This window comes from Coturnix japonica, chromosome Z (genome assembly GCF_054131305.1).
Source record: "Coturnix japonica strain WE chromosome Z, WE-NBRP24, whole genome shotgun sequence".
Classification (NCBI taxonomy): domain Eukaryota; kingdom Metazoa; phylum Chordata; class Aves; order Galliformes; family Phasianidae; genus Coturnix; species Coturnix japonica.
Window position 1 is genome coordinate 7,087,115 of NC_140702.1, and position 22,022 is coordinate 7,109,136.

The 22,022-nt window shown below is 40.3% G+C and overlaps 1 protein-coding gene across 4 annotated transcripts; it reads left to right on the forward strand.

The window, feature by feature from the left end:
- Nucleotides 1–525: 525 nt before the first annotated feature.
- On the forward strand, nt 526–21,923 carry LVRN (laeverin). Of its 4 annotated transcripts, none has more exons than XR_014939804.1 (20): nt 526–1,258; nt 3,031–3,173; nt 3,361–3,500; nt 3,985–4,111; nt 5,295–5,449; nt 6,084–6,197; nt 7,755–7,898; nt 8,216–8,281; nt 8,395–8,460; nt 9,114–9,283; nt 10,337–10,413; nt 11,854–11,993; nt 13,171–13,226; nt 14,103–14,256; nt 14,781–14,829; nt 15,476–15,583; nt 17,356–17,526; nt 18,003–18,143; nt 19,169–19,244; nt 20,695–21,923. XR_014939804.1 is itself a non-coding variant. In XM_015850010.3 (20 exons), the coding sequence occupies exons 1-20, from the start codon at nt 681–683 to the stop codon at nt 20,839–20,841; spliced, it is 2,868 nt and encodes a 955-aa protein (XP_015705496.2). In that variant the 5' UTR covers nt 526–680; the 3' UTR covers nt 20,842–21,923. The 4 variants fall into 4 exon arrangements, 3 of the variants coding, with proteins under 3 accessions (XP_015705496.2, XP_085386235.1, XP_085386236.1); XM_015850010.3 differs by having other exon boundaries at nt 14,735–14,829; XM_085530109.1 differs by lacking the exons at nt 17,356–17,526; nt 18,003–18,143; nt 19,169–19,244; nt 20,695–21,923 and having other exon boundaries at nt 15,476–15,766.
- The last annotated feature ends 99 nt before the right edge of the window (nt 21,924–22,022 follow it).

Consider the following 22,022-nt stretch of genomic DNA (forward strand, 5'->3'; position numbering starts at 1 on the left):
TCTCCTCTCCTCTCCTCTCCTCTCCTCTCCTCTCCTCTCCTCTCCTCTCCTCTCCTCTCCTCTCCTCTCCTCTCCTCTCCTCTCCTCTCCTCTCCTCTCCTCTCCTCTCCTCTCCTCTCCTCTCCTCTCCTCTCCTCTCCTCTCCTCTCCTCTCCTCTCCTCTCTCTCTCTTCTCCTCCTCCCCTTTCCTTTTGCCTTCCCCTTCTTTCCTTTTCCTTTTCCTTTTCCTTTTCCTTTTCCTTTTCCTTTCCCTTTTCCTTTTTCTTTCCCTTTCCCTTTCCCTTTCCCTTTCCCTTTTCCTTTCCCTTTCCCTTTTCCTCTTCCTCTTTTTTCCTTTTCCTTTTCCTTTTCCTTTTCCTTTTCCTTTTCCTTTTCCTTTTCCTTTTCCTTTTCCTTTTCCTTTCCCTTTCCCTTTCCCTTTCCCTTTTCCAAACTTATTTTATTTTACTTTATTTACTTTCGATGTCATCTCTCCAAACCCGGGAGTTGCCGGGCATCCCATCCCCATCCCCATCCCCATCCCCATCCCCATCCCCATCCCCATCCCCATCCCCATCCCCATCCCCATCCCACTGCCCGCCCACCCCGCCTCAGGTGCAGTCCGTCCCCCTGTCCCGCACCCCGCCCCGCGTCTCCGACCCGTCTAAGACCCGCTCTGCCGCCGTCGGGGTGCTGCGGCGATGGGTGCCCGCGGCGGCTCGGGGCTGTACGTGGGACGCGGCACGGCAGCTCTGGTGGTCGCAGTGCTGCTGTCGCTGCTGGCCGTGCTGTTTGCCCTCGCCGCTCTGTACGGGCGCTGCCGGCACCCGCCGCTCCCCTCCCGCCCCGCGGCAGCTCCCGGTCCGGACCCCGGCGTGCCCGGTGCCCCGACGGCGGTCTCGCTGCGACGGCTGCCGCGGCACCTGCTGCCGCTGCACTACGAGCTGGAGCTGTGGCCGCGGGTGCGGCCGGGGCAGGAGGGACCCTTCGGCTTCAGCGGGCAGGTGAACATCACGGTGCGCTGCCGGCGGGACACGCGGAGCGTGGTGTTGCATAGCGCCGGTCTGCACAACCACCGAGCCGCCGTCCTCGGGCCGGGAGCTGCCCTGGAGGTGGAGGGGCTGCGGCTGGAGGAGGAGGGCGAGCTGGCGGTGCTGGAGCTGCGCGAAGCACTGCAGGCCGGGCGGCAATACGTGCTGCAGCTGAGCTTCCACGGCCGCCTGCGGGAGGACCGCGAGGGGCTCTTCCTCACCCGCTACACCGACCTGGGCTGCAGCAGGTAGTTGTCGTTCATGGATATGTTCGTGCAGTTTTTCATTTAAGAGCCTTGATTGTGTTGCCTAATTTACGTAATTAAAATAACGTGGATAGGAATCGAACAATCGTTTGTTTAATTCTTCATCAGCGTGCTTTATGATTCTGTATTAACTCCATCTAAGAGATGCTGAATTAGACTACAGTGTTTTTTGATTCATCCTATTTTTGGAGGAGGTGGTTGTGAGGAATATGTTCTGTAAGCTGGAGCAAGTTAACAATGGAAGAAGTTGGATTCCAGTGGATTAAATAGCCAGAAATGATGCACAAAAGAGAGCTCTGAAAGATAGAAGTGCTCTCCATGAATACCACCATAATGTCCAGCCTGAGTGCAGCAACAAAAGAAGTGGAAAAGGAGGATGACTATGTCACTAGCACTAAGTGTGTGGCAGGCTTTCCTTCTGAATCAGGCATCTTTATTCTGCATATAGCCAGGAGATCCCATGGCAGGATGAGAGCAGGCAGAAATCTGTAGAAACCACCTGTGCCCTTTTTGAGCAGCACTGGCTCAGACAGAAGCAGTGCAGGGTTGTGTGAGCATCATTCTGCATGCAGACCTTGCAGTGCTGTGAACAAGCTCACACAGACTGCTCCATGCATAGTGAGATGAATGCGGAGCACAGTGTGCAGTGCAGGCTGTGTGTGTATGGTAGCAGGAATGACTTCTGTGAGCAGAGCCCAACACTGTCCCATGTCAGGACAGACCAGGTCCAGCAGCTCCAAAAGGGACCCACCACCACCAGCACTGAGCTGTGAGTGATGCTGGGTGCTGGGAGAGCAGACTGAAGGAAGGAAAAACCACTGCACAACAGCAGCTGGGAGAGTGCAGTGAGGAATGTGAGAGGGAGAAGCCCTGCAGGCACCAAGGGCAGGGCAGGAGGTGCTCCCCCCTGCAGCCCATGGGCATCACACAGAGCAGTCTCCATGTGCAGGTTTGCTGTTTTCTTGTGTTCTGTGTTAGTCTGAGCACCATTTCTTGAAGAAGAAGACTACCGGGGATGGTCAGTGCACAGAGCAGGATGCTGCTCACTGCAGAACTCCCTTACTTTGAGCCTCTTAAGGTTTTGCTAAACTGTTTAGTTCCTACATATTTTTAAAGTGGAAGAAATCAGATTAAAAAATACATCAACAGACAAAAATATACCATCAGTATAACACATGATGTTATTTCAGTGAGAAAGCAGAGCATTAGGATATATCAATTTAATGCAAAGCATATCAGTTTTAAGAGTAAAACACATTTACACAGTCATCCTGTTTGGTCCCACCTCACCAGCTCTGAGGGAGGCACAAGTGTAGATGCTGCACACGCTCTTAGAACTGGGTTGATGAGCCCTGCTAGGATGGCAGCATGTGGCATGTGATAAAGGTGCATGTAAGCATAGCTACCTAAGAGCCATTAAATGTACAGTGGTTTTAGTTATAGTGAATAATCAAACTAGGCAAAATGCTTCACAAGTATTTTAAATATTTAAAATATGATATCTGGAAAAGTTCAGCGAGAGGAAAAAAATAAACAACCATGACTTGACTGAAAAAGATGTTTTTTTTCCAAAGAGAGCTGTCTGCTGGGTGGGGAGTTTAACTGGGACTTGAAATGATAACCAGACGTTGTGCAAATCTGCTTTGTCTCTATAGTTAACTCTTTTGCTTTGCATCTGGTGTATTTATGCACCATGTCATGATTTTGATTAGCTGTCGCATGTTGGATTAATCTTATCTGTATTTTCCATATAGCATGCTAGTTGCATCCCAACTGGAACCAGCGTATGCCAGGACAGTGTATCCATGTTTTGATGAGCCTGACATGAAGGCCACATTTAATATCAGAATTGTCCATGACCCAAGCTACATGGCTCTTTCCAACATGCCTGCTATTGGTAGGTAAAGAGTAAATAGTCTAACGTTTGTTTGTTTGTTTGTTTGCTCCTTAATTTACCTTAAAAATGGTGTGATGCATACGATAACTTCATCATCTGACACAACATTCAGTTGCCTGCAGACAATGCCTTGAAAATGTTCAAAAAATCCTATGCCTGTTAACCTATGCCTGTCTATTTTTCCTAGATGTATCTGAAATGAAGGATGAAAATGGAAGCCTGTGGAGTGTTACCACGTTTAACACTTCATTGAAAATGTCAACTTACTTAACTGCTTTTGTGGTCTGTGATTTCGACTACGTCAACAGGACAGAGAGAGGAATCGAGGTAACTCCAGTGCTGCACAACACACCATAGAGATTACTGCACAAGTTGCCTCTGCCATGCATCGAGTGCTTCAGAAAGCATCGCAGGTGTTTGCTGTGCATCCCACTCCAGAAGCGTTTGCTTATGTGGCAAAACTAACATTTATCCTGCAGATAGTTCTGCAGAAAGCTCTCCTTTTCACCAATTAGCTTATTGTCCTGCCCCTATTATCCACAAGTAGGTGTGAGTTTTGTTTGTTAAAACTTCAGAATGTGCTGTTCAAAATGAGAATCTGATTGTTTTATTTTTCCTAGTTGGGAAAAATAAATCCATTTCCATTGCTGTGACAAACCAATGAAGCTGTGTTGTGTTCTTCAGGGCCCTTTGAGGATCACTGCCATGACTTCAGTATGAGAAACAGCATGCTGTATACTTGCAAGCCTTCTGTATTCTTCTTTTTACTGCAGTGGCTTGTCTGAAATAACGCTTCCTTGTTCTGTTGCAGATACGTATTTGGGCTCGGAAAGAGGCAGTTAAAAATGGGTACGTTGACTATGCTTTGAATATCACAGGCCCAATATTTTCATTTCTGGAAGACTTATTTAACATCAGCTACCCTCTGCCAAAGATAGGTGAGATTATTTACTTTCTTTAATGGGCCACAAATGGATGCTGATGGTATAACATATGCAGAAACAATGGGTTATCCTGCAGTATTATTTTTTTTTATAACTTGCTATATTTGTGATAAAAAATACCCCAAACTTGAACTCACTGAAATCTCAGCACGCTTATAGTCATATCAAAAAGTCTTTTAAAACAGTGTTTCCTAATAGGGTGGCAGGTGGGGCTACAAAGTGAAGAGGGTTATTCAAAGAATCACAGAATTGTAGAGGTTGGAAGGGACCTTTAGAGATCATCGAGTCCAACCCCATGTTATTCAGACATGTGGCTACTTCTGGGATGCATCAGTCGAGGATGCTGAAGTCCCCAAATATGCCTTGTAAATCACTGCTCACTGTAATGCCCAAAATGTTCCTTGCTTTCTTCAGTATGTCCTCATCTCGTTGTTGAAGTTGCTGAGTGTTCATATGTATTTCTCCCTGGATAAAATATTCCTGCAGAGAAATGTAATTTCTGTCTAAAATCAATGCCAGGTTAAGTTAGTTAATCCAAGCTTCAGTCAAGAAAGCAGGGAGCCATCATGTGTTCCCTCCATACAGTTCGGTACGGTCAGCATCAGTGCCATGGGGCAACTTGCTCTCTTATACAAATTGATTGGATGCTGAAAGCACAGAAGGTGGGGCATACTGAAATTGAGAGTATGGAGGTAGAAGAGCTGAAAGTAAGCTTTTTTTCTTTTCCCCTCAAAATTATTCTTTGGCTAAAGGTAAAGGTGAGTATCATCTTTCACAGAAGGCAAGAGAAGATCATACAGAAGAAGACCTCTGAGATCTGACAGTGAGTACGTTCTCTCCTAGCATGGGTAGAATACAGCCCTCATTTTTGTTCAGGACATTTATGTGCACAAGATGCAGTACAGATTCCATGGGAATTTGTTGTACGGCTTCCTGAAATAGTGGTAATCATAGATGAAAGTGATGACAAGAAGAGATTTCACAAGGCATTTTCAAGGGTGTTGCCATAATCGAGCCAAAAAAAAATTAATATATATAAATATATAAAAAGGAGAGGTGGATACAGATGTAATGCCGTTGATTTGCACTGAGTACTTATCCAGCCTAAAATAATGTAAGCATTTTACTTCCAAAGATTTTTTTACATATATTTCTTTTCCTGTTTGAATCGATTTAGATCTGGTTGCACTGCCTGAATTTGGAGCAGGCGCAATGGAAAACTGGGGACTAATGACTTTTGAAGAATCAGCATTGCTGTACCTCCCAAATGATAAATTTACAGGCAGAAAGACAATTATTGCCTTAATTGTGTCACATGAGCTAGCACACCAGGCACGTGGTAATAAACTTCTGTATGTCTGTTTGTCTGCAATGTTATTTCCTTACAGTGGGTGATGATGCAGTCACTGATTATTGAAGAGAAATAGTGAATAACTGAATGGGGTGTGAGAGCTAGAGAGCTGAAAGATTATTCATATGATCATATGTTAATTGATAAATCAACATTAAGAGCAGTTTTTGTCTTATTCTATTGTACGACAGACTGCATATCAACTGCATATGACTTGATACAAAACTTTTAATGGACTACTTCTCTTTTGTTGTTTTTTTTAATGCAATAACTGAATGCTGCACTAGAAAATTCTGTATGGGTGTGGGGATGGCAGTTCTGTCTATACGCTGTGTACTCAGTACCTAGTCAGCAGAGCTAGCAGAGGATTTTAACTTTATTGAAGCACTTTGATGTCCTTCTAACAAGGTCGATAACTTTTCAGAGCTTCAGATGAGATGCTTTCTTTATTGCAGGCCAGGAAATTATGAGGGCTGCTTGCAAATAACACCCCCTTGACATCAGCTGAGAAACAGACATCAAAATCCTTCAGTAGGGATACATGTGTTTAACTTGCAAGAATGAAAACAGCATTCTGAGGTGATGTTGAGACATTTTCTTTCTTTCTGTTTTAAGTGGTTTGGTAATCTGGTTACAATGACCTGGTGGAATGATCTGTGGCTTAAAGAGGGCCTGGCATCTTACCTTGAGAACCTGGGAGTTACCTTTGTTGAACCCAAGCTTTCACTGGTAAGTACCAGTGGCTATTGGACTCAGTAAGACAGAGCACCAAAGTTCCAGTATTGGAGGAAAGCAAATAAGATGCAGGAGATGGGATTTAATGTAATTGTGGTGTTAGCTACTTTATTCCCCTGGAAGTAACCAGCAGGTCTCAGTTCTTCCCTTGAGGGTTCTCCTCTGCTGGGGTCCATGATCATAATAGAGTGCTCTTACAGCTGAGGGATGTAACTAGCCTTCTCCATTGAACTTCAACAACTCACTTTGTTCCCTGTATTGCAGTATTTTAGTCTCACTGAAAATTTTAGAGGCCATTGAATCTTCATTTGGATATAAGTAATTAATTGTCTCCTTTTTAATTTTAATTTACTTATTTAGAAGGTTGCCTATCTAAAAATCGGTAGATGCCATTTTATTAATGTCCATAAAGTAAATTTGAGTAGGAGACACTAATTCCATTTGATAAGTTGCAGATGAAAAATTTGCCATGGAAATCCAAAGTATATTACACAGATGCAAGAGTACAGCTTTTCATGCAGTGTTATGAACCTCAAACAGTCACAGCATCAGATAATGGTTGAGGGTTGAGGGTAGTCATCTCCATGGCCCTTTAGCACCCTCTCCAGCAGCTCCATGTCTCTCTGATATTGGGTAACTCAGATGTGAGCCCCACGCTCCTCATGTGGCCTCAACAGTGCTGAGCAGAGGGAAAGGATTATCTCCCTCTACCTGCTGGCAAGGCTTTGCCTAATACAGCCCAGGACACCAGTGACCTTCTTTTTAGCTGGCTCATGTTCAACTTGATATCCACCCAGGATCCTTCCCTGCAAAGATGATTTCCAGCTGCATGGCCCGTGGTATTTGCTAGGGCCGAAGGTGAACTACGCTCCATCATCCAAACCATTAATGAAGAGATTAAGCAGGACTGAACCCTTGAGGCACATGACTACATGCTGTCTTTCTACTAGATGATTAGATTACAAAGTGAATCTGGAACATTAAATGTACTGGCTGCTAAAGTAATGAAAAAATTGTCAACAAATTGGATCCCATTAATTAAAAGCCTTTTGTCCTTCTTCTTGAGAAGTGGATGTGCCAAAAGTGGACTGTGGTGTCTTAAAAATGTATTGGTTAAAAGTTAGCCTTGCTGTAGTCCTTTAGTTTTTAGATTACTGTTTAGTGGTGCTGCAGGAGAAATACAGAATTTAGGAGGAAAATGCGGAATACTAATGACATAGCAATGTAGATGACATGAATGTTTGCAGCCTTCAGTGTTTGTTCACTTGGTGTTTCATGTAATTGACTCTTTCCATGAGGCTTACAGTGTAATTATCTTTGTTAGGCCCACTATCAGCTCAGACTGACAATTTTCACTGCCAAAAGTACGTAGCGTTGCATGTGGAATGTGTTAGGATTTGTTGTGAGATCCTTTTGCCTCAAGGGGGTGGCAGGGAGTGGGAAGTGGGTAATTCCTTGTTTATTGCCGGGCTATTCCTATTACAGCTAACTACATAATACACATTGTCTACCTGAGGATTTGCTCTTCAGTTGGGTTTTTTCTTCTTGCAGCATGAAATCTTTTATGATCACATCGTACAACCTGTATTAAGCCAAGAGTATGACGTAGAAGTTCGATCGCTGTCAGAAAGGGAAGACAAGGTCAACGGGTCATTTTCATTAGCATCTCTGTTTGACAGCATCACATACAACAAGGTAAAAACATGTGGGATAATTCCTTTTTCATCTGTATTCTGAACTAATGTGATACATGTTATACTTGAGAGAAATGGAGAATATCCTGTTGAACTGCAATGCTTCACTGTTTTGTCATGCAAAACTTACTTCTGCTGCACACATGAATTCATTGGATGTTGCAAACTTCTCTATGAAAGAAGCGGAATGTTTTTTTACCTCCTTGAAGTATGAAGCATAGGAATAAGCTGACTTTTCTGGAATATAATTTGAAGAAATATTGCAAGAATAACTGCAATGATAACTCGTGTTTTCTCATAGCTTTTTTTGTACTTCAGGGGGCTTCTATTACATGGATGCTTTCTGGTTTTCTGACTGAGAAGTTGTTTACCAGAGCTTTAAATGTAAGTTTGGAAAAGGGACACCTTTCATCTTGATATATAAGCCTGAAAACGATGAGTGTACAAAAGACCGTCTACCTTTGTGAATTCTGATGTGCCTGTTTGTTTTCCTGCAGTCATATCTGAAGGAATTTGCCTTTTCAAATGCCAACCAAGATGATCTGTGGACCCACATACAGTTGGTACTCAATCTATTCCTAGTGTTTTGTCCTGGAGTTTGGCATAGGTTAAATCTATGTCACAAAGTATTTGTAGAATGCTGTAGTGGAATTTGCCTATCCCTTTCACAGTCTTTTCTTCACATAAAATTTACTTTGCCCACTCTCTTGCCTCATGTCTTCACGAGTGTTTGTTTGGCTTTTTAACTGCACTTGTGGTTGGTGCTGCCAAGTTCAAGCAGTGGAGAAATGAGATGCAAAATTAGGGTACAGTGGGATTTTGGATGGATCAAAACAAAGGATCACGTTTGTTCATATGACACTGCGTAGCCTCTGTTTTTCTGGAGCTCATGTTTTGCCAGATCCCTGTGTGTGATTCTATGGACCTGGTGATCAGCAGTGTTTGATGCATTACAGATCCCGCATGGTCTATACCCAGAGTGGTAGATCAGCATTTATCCCTTTGTTGGCTTTGTCAGAAATCTGAATAAGAAAATGGGTGCTAATAAAGTACAATCTCACTTCCCTACCCATCTCCATCTAAGGAAGTCTTACACTGTGTTACAGAAAAAAATCTAAGGTTAAGAGCAAGAGTTTCACAAGATAGAGTGTTGCTGAAGCAGAATCAATAAGTAGCTGCTTGTTATGAATCTTTCTAACTCCCGTTTCTATTGAAGGTAATAGATGCACAAGATGAAGTTCAGTTGCCAGCATCTGTAAAAAAAATAATGGATTCCTGGACATGTCAAAATGGATTTCCAGTTTTAACAGTAAATATCACCACCGGCACTATAAGTCAGGAAAAATTTCATAATAAAAAGCATGAAAACAGTACGGATTCTTACAAGTATGTTTCATTTGTGTCCTTATCAGAACCTTTATACCTTGTGTTTTGTTTTATTTTGGTTTAATTTTTTTGCAGGAAACTCTTCAAAATGTGTTGACTGACTTCTTAATTTTTCGCTTTGTGGCATGGAGTAAATTCTGTTTGAGACTGGGGTTTGCTGTAGTTTCTCAGAGGGTTGCTTTTCTTTGCAGCCACATAACAGCTTTGTAAGGACAGGCGTGGGCTATGAGTGGATTGCAAGGCAGGAGTTTTGCCTGGCATTTCTTCATATAAGAGAAAGATAACTCAAAGCAGTTTTTCCTTGTCTGTGGTTCTGTTCATATAGACAATTAAAGGATGGGGAATTTGATAAGAGCTTCCTTTGCTTCCAAGCACCAGGAAAGGTAGAAATCTGTAGATTAAAACAGTTTCTAGACAAAACTAGATAACTCAAATAAGGACTTCCAAGCTAGAAGTGTTGCATCCACTACTCTGGTTACAGCAAGACTTAATGCCACATGAATTTAAGCAAATCCAGGGCAAACATTTTCACTTTCATGAACAACTTCAGGCTGTCAAAAGTTTCATCTCTTTTCTCTGGGAGATTTAGATTCCCTGAGACACGAAATAAAAGCTGTTAGTGTTACAGTTGTTTTGCTTGCCCGGAGCCATTTTTACCACACGCACTTCCAAAAAAGAGATTTATGATCCCCAGAAATCAGATGAAGTGAGGAAATTAAAAAATAAGTGTGGAAAATTAAATATCTCCTGGAGAAACAAAGCGAGAACACAAGGATACAGTGATACTTCAGCATATCTAGCAAAATCTAGCATAGAACTACCTAAATATGTGTGCTTATTTAAATCCAAGCTAAATCTCCATTCCCATCAATGAACCTATGTGCTGATCCAGCTTAAGCACGACCATCTGATGACAGTTTGTGAATCAGAGAGGAGAAAGGGAAGGTGGGGATTCTTGTAAGGAACTGATTTGCAATCTAGTTTAGTGTCACCATTGAGTGTTTCTGTAAGAGCAGGAATTAATTATATTGCCTTTTTATTATTTCCCTTAAGCAATACCTGGATTGTTCCTATTTCTTGGATGAGAAATGGGTCATCACAGCCCTTAATGTGGCTTGACAACAGCAGCAGTAAGTAATGTATTTTTCATACATGCTAAAACCAAGATGATAAAAAGCCACCTATTACACCTATGAACAAAACATTGCATTAATTTTATGTTATAATAGCAATAAGTAAATAAATAAAATAGATCAGTAATCATTTTTCTCCGTGTATGAATGCCTGTTATGAACAGATTATATTTCCTTTTGTGCACCAATCCAAACTCCAAGTTGCTCATGCTTCTCTATTACTTTTGCTTCAGTAGGTCCCATTGACGTTAGTGAGAGTTTGTGAGGATGGCTGGGATCTCTGAGTTTGGCTGTGATACATCAGAGTATGTTCAACCTCAACTGGTAGATGTGAGGACTGAAAAAGATTAGAACTAATTGTGTGAAGTGATCCAAATTTGTCAAGTATGGATATCTGTAAAAACAGAAGAGAGCATTTTCTGTGTAATTTAGCTTGTTTATGGAGATCAAGTGCAAACATAGTCTTATTAACAGAGCGGACCTCTAAAAGGCTTTAAAGGCTTATAATAAAGTAGTGAGCTTATAGGCATCTCCAATCAAATAAAAAATCCACTTATTTCTCACAATTCTTTCTCATATTAATTTCCAGTAAGCAGCTGTATTTTTTGGGGGGGAAAAGTGAGGTAACCATTAGAATGAGTTCATAATTTTTCTTCGTTAAGTCAGCCCTGAAATCCATCAGATCTTGAATCATTTAAAATTAGATGCAGAGAGTGATGTGTTTGTCGAATGCTTAAAAAACTACAATACATTCTCTGCAGTTTTTAAACTCTCTGCCCTTTGTTTGCAGTTGTCAAGAACCACTTGCCTTACCTTTCAAGCACAAGTGCCTGCTTGGAAGGGCTAGTGTTATGTGGTAGGCTTCTACCATTGAAACAATAGCAATTCCAATTCCTCACTCATCATGTGCATTAATTAAATAAACACCATGTTGCACCTGCCCGAAAGAACTAAATTAAAGCAGAAATTCAGCCATCAGAACACATTCCACTTGTATTTGAAAGCCATGCGTGGAACTACCCAGACCCTAGACTAGTAGTTTGCTTTCGAGTGAAGGTTAAAAAATAATAGTAATTCTGATTTCCGTTTTGTCTTTCTGATGTAAAGATGAACCAAGTGGTCATCTTTACCTACCATCTTCATGGGTAGGGGTGTTGAGGGTATTTTTCAGTTCACTTACCATTTTGGAACAGTTTCTGCAGTGGCATAACAACATATCACCAGGAAACATCTCAAAAGTGCTGTTATATATGTGTATTTTTGCTGAAAAGAGCAATAGTTCTTACTTCTGAGCAAGTGAAATTTGGCTGCAAGCTCTAAGCTGGGCTGCTAATGGTGGCATAGCTTGTTCTTGCACATCTCTGCTATGCAGTGCTAAAAGCTTGTCCTATCAGTTTAGGACTTCTCTGTCAATGACTTTTTCATGTCACTTCACAGAAGTGTTTCCTGAAATGCAAGTGTCAGAATCAGAATATGACTGGATCCTACTAAATGTAAATTTAAGTGGATACTACAGAGTGCACTACGATCAGCTGAACTTGAAAAGATTAGTACACCTGCTTGAAAATGATCCAAAGGTAGGATCGTGTATGCAGTTTTTCTTTCAAGCTTATAAACAGACTTCTTTCCATGTATTTCTTCTTGCATTTCTTACCAGTAATCACTCTGATGAAAACCTGGAACAACGAGAACTTGTGTTTGTCATGTAAGAATAAATGATCCACTGTTGCACAACTGAAGTCAATGGCAGTCTTCCATAGTGGAATAGGAACGGGCCCAAATAGTTTCACACAGGCATTAAGTTGAAAAATAACATACAAGAGATGGCATTCTGTCTTCAAAGTTGTCTTAAGAAGTCTCTTAAATTTCACCCAAAGGATTGTTGGTATGGGTGAGCGACCAAGCTTTATCTGCTATTAGGTAACCGTGGAGAGGAAAGGTGGAAGCAAGTTCTTGTTTCCACCAAAGCACAATATTTCTGTTAATGAAATGCTAACAAAAGTATCTGATTTGAGGTTTCTCTGTGTTTTGTGATTCTTCTGATGTTCCAGTCAGTTATATAACAGAGAGAAGATTTCATGTAACAGTGTGGGCTGGCGTTAAAGGACGTGTGGAGCAGCCTACCCAAACGGCCTCATGTAGTGTTGCATAGCATTTAATGTTTCCTGGCCCAAGCCTGAGAAGGAGCTCTGGTAATCACAGCGATTCATTGGATTTGACAACAAAGCTGTGCAAATTTATACACAGTCTGAGACTCTTGAATATGTGTGACCCAATGAATTCTCTGGAAGGTCCAAACCCAAGGCTGATGAGAGCACATAGGGGTGACCAAACCTCCCCAAGGCCTATCAGCTTCGTTTCTTCTGAGTTTTTCTTCACAGCAAATCTAAATCAGGCCTGACTTACGGTGTGGTGGGCGGGAAGGATGGCTAGAGCAGTAGCTGAGCCATACCAGCATGGAAACAGGGAGAGGGGGAGAAGAGACCAGATTTTAATTTCAATTCTAACAGTAATAGGAGGGATCCTCAAGCTCCACACACAGTTGTATATTTATATATGTAAGTGCTACTAAAAGCACATAAACAATCTCAGCTTAAAATACAAAATCAATTTTAGCATGTTTTGTAGAAGATTTTGGCTTATAGAAGACATTAGTGACTTTGCCTTACACTTTTTATTACTTTGTCATACACTTTTTTATTACTCTTAGTGATGTGCCTAGGTCTATTAACACCACATTGATGCCTTCTGCAGGCTATTCCTGCTGTCAGCAGGTTCCAGCTGCTAGATGACATGTTTGCGTTGACACAGTAAGTATGTTTTGTGTATGTCATAGAAAATGAGTGAACTACCTGATCTTGTGAAGACCACAAGATACTTGTACTGTGGGTGCTGCAGTTCAGTAGCAAATCACTTTGATAAAAATAACCCAGTGTTTTGTGGGGTGCTAAGGATGAAATAAATAGATCTGTGTCGCAGTCATAACAATCATAACAAGAGATGTCAAAAGCATCAGGCACCTAGGATGTGGGAGCTTGGGCAGCAGGTGGCTGAATCACACTGCCGTGCTCTGAAGCCTGTAGAAGTGGTTCTGAGAGCAGGAGCTCCAAATGCAAAAGTGTTTCTGTTCTGGATTAGTTTTCTGTTCTGGAGGAGTGAGGCTCGAATTGGCTTTTTAGGGAAAGAATGCATTCCATGCTAGCTTCATACTGAGGCATGGAAGTGCCATGCTGAAATTTCTAGTCCCTTGGGTAGCATGCACGCAGTTTAAATTGTTTCATTTTTATAGTAATGTTTATTCCATGGAAGAATATGTATTGAAATTGTCTTCTTTAGCAATAAAAAGACAAGTGTCTTATAAGTGAAAACACTCTTTGATTGAGTGAGGCTGATACATGCTGGAAATTTGCTATTCCTTGTGCTGCAGACACTGCCAGAATACATCCTGCCATAATTATCCCATTACTAGGCACTATGCTTTTCAGTGTGTTCATTAAAAAGTTTGGCTTTTAAGTGACCCGCCATAGTTTGATGTTTATTTTAATAATACAACACCTTTTCTAGATGACTTCCCACCCTGTATCTGTATGTTTTACCATCCATTCCATAAACAAATGGATATTCATGGTAGGTAGTTAATGTGAGTTAAGCATGCTAAGATATGAGTGGGTTTTGTCTTCAAATAGGTCTGGATATACTGAGATTGAAGCTGCACTCGAACTAACAAAGTACCTTGCTGGAGAAGATGAACTCTTCATATGGAATGTGGTACTGGCAAATCTTGTGCCTGACAACGTGGAGAGCACTCTGAAAAGTTATGAAGTATACCCGCTTTTGAAGGTATCAGCTTCTTTTGTTAGTCAGCAAAGGTACCAGTCCATTTACACTGCAGCGACTAAAAGGGGCGCTTTCTGAATTCTCATGAAAGAATAAACATGATGGGTAATAATTTGTATAAATGATTTACATGATTTTGTTAACTTCTTTAAACAGGAGGTACTTGTTTAAATGTGGTAGTCAATGACAAACATTATCACATTGCCAGCAGTTCTTACCGTAAAGCAGAAATTCATTTGCATTCTTAGTATAAACCTTCATTTTAGTTCTTTTTGTAAAACAAATTCAGAAAAAGCTGTGTGGAGAGAAAGAAGAAACTCTCTTGAGATACTATATGAGATTATTTTACCCCAAATTTAAGATACCTGAAATTATATTTTCTTTTTTTCTTTTTTACTTCTGTTTCACGCTAAAGAAAAATGCAGTATAACAAAAACATGCATTTAAATGAAAATAATTTTTCTTTCCCTTCTTTTAAAAGAAATACCTTTTAAAGAGAATGTTGCCAATATACCGTTATTATGCAGGTTTTATTCGTCAAAATGTTGATGCTCTGGAAGATGACTATTTTGCTCAGTAAGTATTCTGCTTTTCCCAAAGCTTTGATATGCTGTAGTTTGTCTTTGCAAATTTAAGTGCAAGATAGAGGAAAATGGTCTACTTAATTTGGGTGTAACTGAATTGTTCTCACTGATCTATAAAGGAGTTACTTATGTATAAGTACTTGCATTGAAAATGCAGTATGTCAGGATTGTTTGGGATATTGTCAGGATATTTTGTGAGGGTAAGAGATCCTTTAATGATATGAGTGTTTATTGGAGAGTAGGCCCAACAAGTTGCTGCTCACTGGTGAAAAACCGATAGCAGTGAACTTCAGAGAACCTTTATGCATCAATTGCCAGAGCTTTAAAATAATTCATTTTCTAAAGTCTTTTAGAATGACTGAGACTAGGTGTATCCAGAGCAACAGCACTGTGAAACATGCAGAAACCTAATAAAAATTACAGTATGTAGGTAGCCTCGCTGACATCCAGGAACAGAGATGCCAGGAGCCTATTTCTGGCAACATAATTTCTTTAGGTTTATCATAACTCACATGCTTCTGGTAGAGGTTCTCCCCAGTTAACAGCATTATTTGCAGAAACTGTGGACAAGCACAGTTTGAGTACTCTAAATGTGGGATACACATCTTTTATTCTTGCTATTTTGGCTTTCCTTCAAGAGTGTATTTGGAAAAATTTCTTGCAACAGCATGCTGGCTGGGTCTCCAAGACTGTTTGGATCTGTCATCTGAACTGTATACTAAGTGGATGGACAACCCTGAGTACAAGTAAGAACTGTAATGTGCTCTGGGAGGTGTTCGCATGCAAGGGATGTGGGTAGCTGAAGGGCTTTCAAAGGGGCACACAGGATAAGAAAGGGCTCTATACAACGCTCATTCTCTCCAGACCTACATATAATATAAGCAACAACAAGATCTCAAAACAAAAATAATGAATGCAGAGTTCCACGTCTTCCACAAAGCTCAGCTTTATGCTGATTTCACAATTACTGCTGAAGAAAGCATATTTTTTTCCATGAAGACCAATGTCTGCTTAACCACACAGCAGGTGATATTCAGGTTAAGACTAACATACCATGTTGTCTGATCCCTTTGCCACAGCTCAGCCTTGGGGGCATCAAATGTGTTGACTTGAGTTCTAGGCTTCTTTAAGTAGAGCAGAGAGAAGCAATGTTGGTATGACATGAACATCTGCCCATGATGAATGTCATTCAAGCTTTGCATTTGCATGAACAGGGGCTGGGAAGGGCTGTCAGTTCTCTTGCTGATCCTGGAGCCTAGTGGCTAAGTTTCTGGCCTGTGGGCTTTATCAGTATCAGATTTTCTGTATTAGTGTATTGCATTGCTAAAGGAATCTTACAGTGTATTGTAATTCTTATTCTTTCTCTCCCTCTCTCTTTTGATGTTCTTCTTTATTTCCTATGCAATAGTCATATAATATTGGCTCTGGTGAGTGAACATTTAAAGTTTATTTATTATTTTTTTGTTCATTATAGTTGCAAAGAGCCTAATGTTTTGCCTTACTCCTACCTCTTCTGATATGTGATGTGATTGGCTGAGTGCCTGTGTTCATATTTTGGTAGTAGTGATTCAGTAATCATCTCATTTTAAAGATTCAAAATACTGTACTTTGGTGATAAAGCAAAAAATTTCATTAGACTGAACACATCCTGGTATGTTTCAGAGGGGATTTTCCTATCCCACAATAAAGGCAGCAATGCTATGTGGAAATCTGAGACCAATGCAAAGTACCTCCTTCATTAAAAGTATTCAAAATTATTTTTCTTCATGGAAAATTTCCTCATGTGCTTATCTGAGTTCAGGGGCTGAGGAGACTGTGAAATATTAGCTCATCTACTTCTAAAATCCCCCCATCCCTTAAGAAGTTCAAGGCCAGGTTGGATGGGGTCCTGGGCAGCCTAATGGCAATCCTGCCTATGGCATGGGGGTTGGAGCTAGATGATCTCTGAGGTCCCTTCCAACCTAAGCCATCCTGTGTGTTTCCACACAGGAGAAATCTCCAAACCCAACCAGGACAGTTAAAGTCCCTGCTGCTTATTTCTTCAGTCCTTAAAATGATGTCTGCATCAGCCCTTAGAAACAGTGAAATCACTTATTCTAGACTATTACAGTTTCTAAGGTTTATAAACTACTTTTTTTCTACATTTCCCTTTGAACATTTCTGTCCTCTGGTCTTTCATCTGACTAGCACTTCCTCTGGTACTGACCCCATTTCTGCTGGTGTTGACCTAATTCTCTCTAGAATGATCTAGTGAAACTAGGAATTTTTATCAGATTATTTTTACATTTGAAGGAAAGTCATCTATGACCAGAAGCTTGACTACTCTTCTATCTTCTGGCATAAGATAACTTTTGCACCTTTACCGTTATTTAAGTAATTCTATGTACATTAACAGCAAGCTATGGAAAAGTTAAATTTAATTAAATAAAAGTTAAATTCTTTTTTTCCAGTTATGCATTAATGGTTTGTTATGGGTTTATAACAATACAGTACCTTACAACTATAATTTGCTTCACAGAATTCCATTTTTAATTAGAAGAACGGTCTGTTGCTATGGCGTTGCGGTGGGAAGTGAACAAGAATGGGATTTTGCATGGGAAATGTATAAACATAATGACTCCACAACGGAAGATAAAGACATCCTCCTCTCTGCCATGAGCTGTGCCAAAGAATCGTGGTTACTTCACAGGTGCCCTTGACTGAAGCGTGTCTCTGGGGGTACTGCACCATACAAACCTCTCAGAATGAACCAGTGGGAGAATCTTATGAATTTTCTTATGGAGAAAGTATGATAAACAGTGCAAACATACGCAATCCTTTTGCTGATGTAACATCTCAGATGTTGTTATTGGCTGAGAAAAGGATGCAGTAGTTGTTGACAAAACAACTTCAACCTGAAAATCTTTTAGGCTGAGGAATCTTAAACGGAGTTGTCCTCAGTATGGTTTGTCCATTTGTTTAAGCATATTGGTGGCATGCAAATGGGAGAAACTCAGCTCATCTGCTCTGCCAACAAAGAGGCTGTTTGCAATTCTATGTCAAATATATATATTTTTTTCAGTAATGCCTGTAGAAAGCAGGAGACTGTAAAGTTATACAACAAAAAGAGTTATTCATTTACTTTTTCAAGATATGAGAAAGTAATGCTAACTTTTTGTCTAACAGATCCTTGCGGTATGGGCTCAGTGATGCACGGTTTTCTTCCAACTGTACTACAAACATCCTTGAGTATGTAGTGTCTAAGGACACTGGACACCGTATAGCCTGGGAATTTGTTACAGAAAATTGGTCACTTTTAAGTGAAAGGTATGCTATGATTTCTTCTTATTTCTGTGTTTCTTTTGCTCCAGCTGCAAATTTTCCTTAGTTTGTAATGACTGATATGGTTACTTAAGTATGGAGATCACAGTTATCTTTAGAACTTAATGTCAAAGAAGAGCTCGTGTCAGCTACAGAATGCTTTGAAATTTGCCTGCTCGTGACTGGTTGTGTTAACTTTCTGAAAAGTCTGACCTTTACTTACATACTTAAATGGGGACCTTTCCCAAAAATCCCAGTTGTGAGATAATGGAAGATAAAAATCTGGCTCTCGGAGTACACTTTAAGACTTGCTTTGTGACAAGTAGTGTGGGAAACTAGTAATCACGATGTTAGAGAAGGTATTACTTATGTATCTCCATATCAGCTACCATGCAATATATAGTTTCCCACTTTTTTCTGTCCAGGCATTGCATCAAACAAACTTATAGGACAGAAATGAACGTGTCCTTTTACTGACCTAGAAAATGAGAAGAGTGCATGGCTGTGATGGTTGGCTGTCACAGCATAAGTGTTCTTTTGATACCGAATGATAGATTGGCAGCAGACTACTGACTGCATTTAATAGATTTTAGCATGATTATATACACTTGCAATCAATATAATTAAGCTTGAGCAGAACAGGAGTAATCTAAGCATAAGCAAAAGGAAAAAGGAAAAGCCACTTGCTATGTAGGCAAAGCACATAGCCATTAGCAATTACTCACAAATGTGGCTCACAAAAATTATCTTTTTAAGTCAACAACTCGTTATAGCTGAGAAAAAAAATAGCAGATCATATCAGGAATTTAAATGAGGGGCAATTAGTCTGTTTAATTCTGCTCAAATGTCTAAACTGACTTTAATGGTACTCCCACTTTTAAGGGGCAGGAGGTATACGATTGGAAACTTCTGCTTAATTGGTACTTCCAGTGTGGTTAATGATTGACAAATAGTTGGAGTATTGTTAAATGACATGAAGTCTAGTATTCTTCCAACATGCTAATAGAAGGACCTTTATCTCAATTTTACAGGTATGGGAAGGAAATATTACACGTCGTGTTAAAAATCATGGGAAGATTTGTCAATACAGATGTACAGATCCAAGAGGTAAATGAGAGATTAGTCGCAACTTTGCTACCAGTTTGTAAATGCAGCTTTTAAAATCTTTTTTTTTTTTTCTTCTTTTCCATAAAGAAATTCAGGTAATGTATTGCTGAGTGTTGTTAAGCTTACACTCATAAATGAATAAATAAATAGTACCTCCTCTTCTGGGAAATAAGCATACAAATGGGCACCCACAGCTCTGCTATCTGTGTGTGCAGTTATTAATCATGACATAAAAAGGATAGTTTCTGCAGGATGGATATTGTCCTGCTCTTGTCGTTGTAGCATAGGAGGTTGCCTGCCTACATGCTGAAGAGAAGGCCTGCAGGTGTGGAGTGCACTCCTTTCTCTTTAGCTTCAGGGCAGCCCGTGTAAGTCCATGGACAATAGATTCTATTTGGGCTTCTGCACATTGGGAAAACCAGGTGGATGTGTTTGGGGATTCCTGCTGAAGGGTGGGAGTCTGTGGCAGGTGGCTATAACCTCTCTTTAATTTATTTACCACTGTATGACTTCCAAATGTTAGTGCCAGTGACAAACGCATAACTATCACTGCTTCCTCTGCTCTCTTTTCTTGTTCCTTCTAGTTCAAGTCTCCCTGTATTATTACCCAAAATATTCTTTATCCTCTCTCTGAGCTGTTGCTCAGCTTTTGTCCTGTCTGTATATCACACAGATCCCTAAGTAGCTTCTACCCAGTATCTGTCATTGTAAGAAATAAACTGTTTCCCCTTTTCAGCCATTAATAGATGCATCAGCAAATAAGAGAGAACGGACTGTTAATGAAGAAAACAATTCAGAGATGGAGCTCACAGAATAAAATAAATCTCTCTTGGACATGCATAAACTAGAAGCTTCTCATCTTTTATTCTTCAGGAGAAAATTTTTGCTTCCCATGATGGCAAAAGCAGTAGTCCAGTGTCAGCCTTTCAGTTAGCTTTCAGATTCTAACAGAGTCCCAGTATTATCATTTCTGCTTCATTTTCCTCCTTAAAATCTATCATCTGTAGAGATGCCCACAGGAAAGTCAATAAAAGGTTGATGGACATCTGTCTCGTTCTCTCATTGTACATTCCTCCACACCATCTATGTATGTTTCTTTGCTGTTCTTCAGTCCTCTCTTGTCTTCTGCTCTTTAGATTGATGGGAGAAACTTCTTGCTGTGTAACTGTAGAAGAAGCAGCATGAGAGGATTCTGCTACCCAACTAGTCCTAGACACTGTGTGGTACCACTAGCACTAATGAATCTGGCTGCAATTTGAAGCATTTTTACAGAGGTGATGGCAAAAGGGCACACTCCTGGTGTGTAAGGAACTTTTCCATCTAGTATAAGTCAGTATGCTTGCTCCCATCCGCTCTTTTTATGTATTTCTGTCTAAAACATCCATCAGATATGCAGCTGTTTCCTCAAAGGGAAATTACATTGACTAACCTCATGCATTTATTTATTCAGTTGCAGGTTTTCTATAATAATACACTAGAAGAGGACGAGAGAGAAACTGCTACTCTGCTTCTGGAGACTGCAAAAACTGAAAATATGGAAAGGAAAGAACTTCTAACTAGAGTTGCTGATTGGCTAGATAAAAATATAGACGACTGACTGGGGAAAATAATTTCCAGTGTATTTTAGAGTGTGATTCAGTAGCACATTGATATTTCAAGATGTAATTAAAGGTAGAACAAAACTTTATGATGCTTGAGATCATCTTCCCAACTGGAAATTCAGGCTAAACCAATTCAAAAAGAAAAGAGAAGTTCTGATTTCAGACCAGAAATAAGATATATGTAGGTTGTTTCGAAAGTAATTCCTCATATTTAGTACTACAGAAACTACAGCATATAAAAAGAGCATGTTAACACCATCAGATAGAGCAAATTCTCAGCTACAAAACATTATCCTTCAACCTGGTCACCACATTAGGTGTGCATTCTTGCCAATGATGAACAAAAGCCAGCATGTTTATTCATAAAAATCTGTGCTGGCAGAGGAGACCAACAGTTCCACAGCTGCTATGATGGCATTATTGCTAGGAAGATGTTGCCTTCACAGTCTGTCATTCATCAGCTCCAGTTTTTTCCTCATGAAGGAATTCACTGAGACAGCCTTCACATGCACTCCCATGTCAGATGCCATTCTGTCAGACTGCCCCTTTGCTGCCATCTGTCACGTGGAAGCAACATGGAATGGGATAGTGGAGGGAAGGCTCAGCCCCTACTGCCAAGTCACCAACATCCACCTCTGACATGGTTAGCCAACATAATAAAACAGGAGGCATTATTTTCAGAGCAGCCCTCATATATTTTCCTGTTGTATCTAAATGTACTTCCTAAGGAATGAGGGGGCCATAGGGATGTGTTGCTAATAACCTACAGATACAGTCCTAAATTTCTTTTTTTATGTTTTTCCCTAAATCTCGGAAGAAAGGGTGTGGTACAAGTTTTTGGCAAAAGCCAGGATGAAGTGGGAGAAGTTTTATGTTCTATTTTGCTTATGATCTACACTATGGCCTAGGACGGGTCATTTAATATGTTGCTTCAATTCCATGTTTGTAAAGTGAATGGGGGATAATAAATACAGTGAAACATAAGCTTGTGAATGCTTTCAGATCTGTGGGGAGGAATGAAATAAAGAAACATCAAATTTTAATTATAATAAAAAATGCTTTATTATTAAAACTTCAATTTTCCTTCTGTAAAGGTTTGTACTTAACATCTCTACATTTACATTTATGTTTTACTAGGAATGTGCTTTTGAAAAGTTTCATCTCGCTTACCATGATT

Bases quoted from the DNA above. Each gene is read 5' to 3' on its own strand.
- LVRN (XM_015850010.3), top strand. From the start codon at position 681: ATGGGTGCCCGCGGCGGCTCGGGGCTGTACGTGGGACGCGGCACGGCA. The intron at 3,501-3,984 runs GTAACTCCAGTG...GTTCTGTTGCAG, and splicing joins GGACAGAGAGAGGAATCGAG to ATACGTATTTGGGCTCGGAA. The intron at 6,198-7,754 runs GTAAGTACCAGT...TTCTTCTTGCAG, and splicing joins TTGAACCCAAGCTTTCACTG to CATGAAATCTTTTATGATCA.